The 7,152-nt window shown below is 49.5% G+C and overlaps 1 protein-coding gene across 1 annotated transcript; it reads left to right on the plus strand.

Moving 5' to 3' along the window:
* Nucleotides 1-308: 308 nt before the first annotated feature.
* On the plus strand, nt 309-4,246 carry LOC127149559 (uncharacterized). The gene is made up of 4 exons (XM_051085342.1): nt 309-1,233; nt 1,318-1,386; nt 2,209-4,179; nt 4,226-4,246. Exons 3-4 carry the CDS (start codon nt 2,761-2,763, stop codon nt 4,244-4,246), a joined length of 1,440 nt encoding a protein of 479 aa, XP_050941299.1. The 5' UTR covers nt 309-1,233; nt 1,318-1,386; nt 2,209-2,760.
* Nucleotides 4,247-7,152: the final 2,906 nt, after the last annotated feature.

Raw genomic sequence — 7,152 nt, forward strand, 5'->3', positions numbered from 1 at the left:
AAACAATAGCCAAATCTAAACGATCGTATACCAAATATATTACGCACGTTCTACCAAATATATTACACGCATTGTTGACGGGACATTTTTTGTATTTTCCATGGTAAGTCTGTGGGTTTTTTTCGTTTTTAGAATTGTACTAAATATTTTTATTTTTTTATATATTTTTAAAAGATGCCTGTATTTTATTATTTATTTAAAAAAGGTTTTTCAAAATAAAGAGAGTTAATGTAACGCCCCAATGATCTTGTATCCATTTTTCTTAGTATTTTTTTTTTTTTTTTTTATTTTATTTATTTATTTATAATTAAATAATGGAACTTATATCATTAAGATTTGGATTTTTCTTTTTTAAAGTATTAAGTAAACTCCAAATGAAATTATCTTGGTATTTAAGATTTTTATACGTATTTAAAAGTTGAGGGAAAGGAGGGATTTGTTGAGAAATTGGGTGAAATTTTAGAGAGAGAAGGGTGAAACTTGGAATTAATCAAAGAAGAGAAAAGAGGGAAATTATTTTATAAATAGGAAAAGAAAAGGAAAAGAAAAGGAAAAGAAAAGGAAAAGAAAAGAGAAGAGGGAGAGAAGAAAACCCTAGCCGCGCCGCCGCCGCCGCCGCGAGCCGCCGCCGCCGCCGTCGCGAAACCCTAGCCGCCTACCCACGCCACACGCACAGCCGCGCCAGAATTCGTCCAAGCTTCCTCGCACGCCGAAGCCGAGTCGAAGCCGTCCATTCACGCGTCTGCAAGACGACTGGAAGCCGAAGCCACCCCTCGCGCCGCTTCGATCCGAGGCAGATCAGCCGAAACTCGTCGCGCCCCGAAGCCGAGATCCATCTCCACGTCGAAGCCGCGTCGCCAGCCGAACGCGTCTGCAAATCGGAGCCGCGAACGCGCCTACACCCGAGCCGCACCGAAGCCGCGAACGCGCCTGCCTCCAGCCGACGGACGAAACCGAACCCGGAACCACCACCCGCGCGTCCGAACCCGGAACCGCCCGCGCGCCCGAAACCGAAACCCGCGTCCGCGCCACACGTGCCCAGCTCTCCCCGCGTGCAGCCGCGCCGCGCCGTGCGTTCCGCGTAGCCGAGCCGCGCCCCCTCCCTGTAGCAAGCCGAGCCGCACGCGAAGTCCCTGTACCGAGCCGAGCCGCGCCTACGCCAAGCCGAGCCGGTCCTGTCTTCTTCCAGTCGAGCCGCCAAGCCTGTTTTGGCTCCTTCCACCTAAATTTTTGGTAATTTCCAAATTCCCTAGCCTGCCCAGTAATTAAATGAGTTAATTTGGAAATTTAATTAATTTAATTACTTTCCTCAAGAAGCAAATTGGACCAAATAGCTGCTGCAGCTTAGGACTTCCTCAGTAGGAACCCATCTAGCAACATCTCGAGGTAAGAGATTTCTACTACTAGCCCCATGTGAGAATTTGATGTTGCATGTTCCTTCAGTGACATACGATGATGGTTGGGCTTACGATGTATGATAATATTTTATCATGATCTGACGAATGACATGGCCATACTTCGGCATAATATTATAGTAATGAGAACCCTCGAACCATATGTGACTGTATGATAAGACTGATGGACTTATGATGTATGTGACTGTATGGTAAGATTGATGGACTTATGATGTATGTGACTGTATGATAGGACTGATGGACTTATGATGTATGTGACTGTATGATAAGACTGATGGGCTTATGATGTATGTGACTGTATGATAAGACTGATGGACTTATGACGTAGGTGACTGTATAATGAGAACTATTAGTGACTGTTTGATGATAGCTGTAGTGGGGGATGAGATGGTGGTTATTTTCTGATGATAATTTGATGACGTATGCATATGTATGTTGGGATTGGGGTATCTGTTAACTTCTCCTATCTGAGTCGTACCTGCATGGGTGTCCTTCGGGATCACCACCTATTTAGGACTGTTAGGCTCGACGGGGCGCCAGTCCAGCATGACTATAGATATGACTCGAGCGACTCGACGGGGTCCTCGCATCCCGACGGTCCTAAGTGTCCCCTGGACACCGAAGACCAGAGTTATGTCCTTACGGGGCGCATGTTGCACGTGTTCGGGAGCGTGCCAGAGATTGGGTACTAGTTTCAGGACTCGATAGGAATGTTAACAGGCACCTAGTGGGACTAGTAGTGGGTCCCTTACTGAGTATTTTTATACTCATTCTCTTCATTTCATGTTTTCAGGTAGAGGACGAGGTAAGGGCAAGGGCAAACTGGCGAGCGACTCGAAGTGAGACCGTGAAGGGCCATAGGGGCTACCGCTTCCGCTTACCTTTATTTCAGATTTTCGCACTTGAGTTCGAGTACTTTCATTATTTACCATCTTTATGTAGATAGGGCCCGCTTAGGGATTTTAAACTTAACTCGTATTTCTACATGTTACTTTAACTATCTTTCATAAATAAATTTGCTAGATTTCTTTGCATTTATTTACACCAGATTTTATGACTTAAACACTGATCCTAGATTTAGTAACCACTTCGATTCAGCATAAAGAGTCGGGTCGTTACAGTTGGTATCAGAGCGCAGTGTTTTAGGTCCTGTAGACTGACTTATGATGTAAGTCATTTTGTTTTGATTTTACCTCACCCTATGGCTATACGGTCCTTCGTCACTCGCCAGGTATGCCTAAAGCTTTACAAATATTAAGATTATAATGTTGCCTGATTAGATTAGACTTAGAGAGAGAATATTGAGCTCTAGTGGTGAAAAATTTGTTGGTGAATTTTAGGAAGAATGCCGCCACGTAGAGGTGCACGTCGAGGAGGTGGCAGGGGAGGCAGAGGAGCCGGTCGTGGCCAACCGGCGGAGCAACCTGCCGCGCCGCCAGTCAACCCCGACGTACCAGTCAACCCTAATGCACCGGTCACTCAGGCGGATCTCGCCGCAATGGAGCAGCGTTACCAGGCCATGCTGCAAGCTGCTCTAGCGCCGTTCCTCGCTGCTCAGCAGAACCAGGCCGCCCCTGTTCAGGACCAGCCTGTAGTCCCTCCAGCCCCTGTTCAGGACCAGCCCGTCATCCCTCCAGCCCCGGTGGAAGCTCAGCCGGTGCCAGTACAACTGTCAGCTGAGGCCAAGCACTTGAGGGATTTTAGGAAGTACAACCCGAAGACTTTCGACGGATCCTTGGACAACCCCTTTAGAGCCCAGCTGTGGTTGACATCCATAGAGACGATCTTCAGGTACATGAAGTGCCCAGAAGACCAGAAGGTGCAGTGTGCAGCTTTCTGTTTGGAGGATAGGGGGACTGCCTGGTGGGAGACTGCTGAGAGGGCGCTGGGAGGAGATGCCAGCAAGATCACATGGGAGCAATTCAGGGAGAGCTTTTATGCTAAGTTCTTCTCTGCCAACGTGAAGCACGCCAAGCTCCAAGAGTTCCTAAACTTGGAGCAAGGCAAACTGAGCGTGGAACAGTATGATGCCGAGTTCGACCTGTTGTCCCGTTTTGCCCCTGATGTGGTAAGGGATGAGGCCGCCAGGACTGAGAGATTTGTTAATGGCCTCAGGTTAGACCTCCAGGGTTTTGTACGAGCTCTTCGACCAACCACTCATGCGGATGCTCTACGCATAGCACTGGATCTGAGCCTGCATGAGAGAGCTGGTCAATCTAAGGTTGTCGGCACAGGGTCAGCCTCGGGACAGAAGAGGAAGGCGGAGGCGCAGCCCGACGTAATACCACAGCGGACTCCGAGGTCAGGAGGTGTCTTCCAGAGACACCGTCGGGAGCTGGCAGCAGCTGGGAGAACTTTGAGAGAGCTACCCACTTGTACTACCTGTGGGAAGGTCCATGGAGGACAATGTTTAGCTGGGAGTGGAGTCTGCTTCAGGTGCAGGCAGCCGGGGCACACCGCTGATGCGTGTCCTCGGAAACCCTTAGAGACGACGCCACGTCAGCCCTCTGCTCCCCAGCAAGGGAGAGTCTTTGCCACGAACCGGCAGGAGGCCGAGCGAGCTAGTACGGTGGTGACAGGTACGCTCCCAATCTTGGGGCATTATGCTTTGGTACTATTTGACTCGGGGTCATCGCATTCATTTATATCCTCTATTTTTGTCAAGCATGCGGGTTTAGAAGTAGAACCGTTGGGTAGTGCCTTGTCTGTCTCTACTCCTTCTGGAGAGGTCCTTTTGTCTAAGGAAAAAATAAGGGCATGTTGGGTAGAAATAGCAAACCATACCTTGAATGTAACTTTACTGGTGCTAGATATGCAAGATTTCGATGTAATTTTAGGCATGGATTGGTTGTCAACTAACCATGCAACCATAGACTGTTTTAATAAGGAAGTAGTCTTTAACCCTCCTTCCGGGGATAAGTTTAAGTTTAGAGGAGCAGGCATGGTGGGTATACCCAAGGTCATCTCAGCAATGAAGGCGAGTAAGCTACTTAGCCAGGGTACTTGGGGTATCTTGGCGAATGTAGTAGATATGGCAGAACCAGAAGTTTCCCTATCTTCCGAACCAGTAGTAAGGGAGTACCCTGACGTTTTCCCCGACGAACTCCCAGGACTTCCGCCTCCCAGGGAGGTAGACTTCGCCATTGAGTTAGAGCCCGGCACCGCCCCTATTTCTAGAGCTCCTTACAGAATGGCCCCAGCCGAGTTAAAGGAGTTGAAAGTCCAGTTACAGGATCTGTTGGACAAGGGCTTTATCCGGCCCAGTGTATCACCTTGGGGAGCCCCAGTGTTGTTCGTGAAGAAGAAGGATGGGTCGATGCGCCTTTGCATTGACTACCGAGAATTGAACAAGGTGACAGTTAAGAACCGCTACCCCTTACCCAGAATCGAGGACCTGTTCGACCAGTTACAGGGGGCCACCGTCTTTTCCAAGATCGACCTGCGATCAGGCTATCACCAGTTGAGGATTAGGGACGGTGATATTCCCAAGACGGCCTTTCGTTCGAGGTACGGACACTACGAATTCATAGTGATGTCCTTTGGTTTAACTAATGCCCCTGCAGTGTTCATGGATTTGATGAACAGGGTGTTTAAGGACTTTCTAGACCAATTCGTCATAGTCTTCATTGACGATATCTTGATCTATTCCAAGACTGAGGCCGAACACGAAGAGCACTTGCACCAAGTCTTGGAGACCCTTCGAGCTCATAAGCTATACGCCAAGTTCTCCAAGTGTGAGTTCTGGTTAAAGAAGGTGACATTTTTAGGGCACGTGGTTTCCAGTGAGGGAGTCTCGGTGGACCCAGCTAAGGTCGAAGCGGTGACCAACTGGCCTCGACCGTCTACAGTCAGTGAGATTCGCAGTTTTCTGGGTCTGGCAGGATACTACAGGAGGTTTGTAGGAGACTTCTCACGCATAGCCAGCCCATTGACCCAGTTGACCAGGAAGGGAACCCCTTTTGTCTGGAGCCCAGCATGTGAGAGTAGTTTCCAAGAGCTTAAGCAGAAGCTAGTGACGGCACCAGTCCTGACAGTGCCTGATGGGTCGGGAAGTTTTGTGATCTATAGTGATGCCTCTAAGAAAGGACTGGGAGGTGTCCTGATGCAGCAAGGTAAGGTAGTTGCGTATGCCTCACGCCAGTTGAAGAATCATGAGCGGAACTACCCTACCCACGACTTGGAGTTGGCAGCTGTAGTCTTTGCACTGAAGATATGGAGGCACTATCTGTACGGTGAGAAGATTCAGATTTACACCGACCACAAGAGCCTGAAGTATTTCTTCACTCAGAAGGAGTTGAACATGAGGCAGAGGAGGTGGCTCGAGTTGGTGAAGGACTACGACTGCGAGATCCTGTACCATCCAGGTAAAGCAAATGTAGTGGCTGACGCGCTGAGTAGGAAGGTTGCACATTCAGCAGCGCTAATCACGAAGCAGACCCCCTTACTCAGGGATTTGGAGAGAGCCGAGATTGCAGTCTCAGTAGGTGAGGTTGCCGCACAGTTGGCTCAGTTGACAGTTCAGCCAACCTTGAGGCAAAAGATCATTGCTGCTCAGCTGAGTGATCCTTACTTGGCAGAGAAACGTCGTATGGTAGAGACGGAGCAAGGTGAAGAGTTCTCTATATCCTCTGATGATGGCCTTATGTTTGAGGGACGCCTGTGTGTGCCGGAAGACAGCGCAGTTAAGACAGAGCTTTTGACTGAGGCTCACAGTTCCCCGTTTACCATGCACCCTGGGAGTACGAAGATGTACCAGGACTTAAGGAGTGTCTATTGGTGGAGGGGCATGAAGAGGGATGTAGCAGAGTTCGTCAGTAGGTGCTTGGTGTGCCAGCAGGTGAAGGCACCTAGGCAGCATCCAGCAGGGTTGTTGCAACCCTTGAGTGTGCCAGGGTGGAAGTGGGAGAGTGTGTCGATGGACTTTATCACGGGACTGCCCAAGACCATGAAGGGCTACACGGTGATCTGGGTTGTGGTCGACAGACTCACGAAGACAGCCCACTTCGTGCCAGGGAAATCCACGTACACTGCCAGCAAGTGGGGGCAGTTATACATGACGGAAATAGGTAAGACTGCACGGAGTACCAGTATCCATCGTTTCAGACAGGGATGCCCGTTTCACTTCGAAATTTTGGCAAGGGCTCCAACTTGCATTAGGTACGAGGCTGGACTTCAGCACGGCATTCCACCCTCAGACTGATGGTCAGACAGAGAGACTGAACCAGATTTTGGAGGATATGCTGCGGGCCTGTGTGCTAGAGTTTTCAGGAAGTTGGGACTCCCACCTGCATCTAATGGAGTTCGCCTATAATAACAGTTACCAGGCTACCATTGGTATGGCTCCGTTTGAGGCTCTGTTTGGCAAGTGCTGTAGATCCCCTGTCTGCTGGGGCGAGGTTGGAGAGCAGAGGATGCTAGGCCCCGAGTTAGTGCAGACTACCAATGCAGCCATACAGAAGATCCGAGCTCGTATGCTGACCGCACAGAGCAGACAGAAGAGTTACGCTGATGTACGACGTAAGGACCTCGAGTTTGAAGTGGGAGATATGGTCTTTTTGAAGGTAGCACCGATGAAGGGCGTTCTGAGGTTCGAGAAGAAGGGGAAGTTGAGTCCACGTTTCGTGGGGCCATTTGAGATACTGGAACGGATTGGCCCTGTGGCTTATCGTTTGGCCTTGCCCCCATCCCTCTCAGCAGTGCATGACGTATTCCATGTCTCCATGTTGAGGAGGTATGT

This window comes from Cucumis melo, chromosome 5, assembly GCF_025177605.1.
Source record: "Cucumis melo cultivar AY chromosome 5, USDA_Cmelo_AY_1.0, whole genome shotgun sequence".
Taxonomy (NCBI): Eukaryota; Viridiplantae; Streptophyta; class Magnoliopsida; order Cucurbitales; family Cucurbitaceae; genus Cucumis; species Cucumis melo.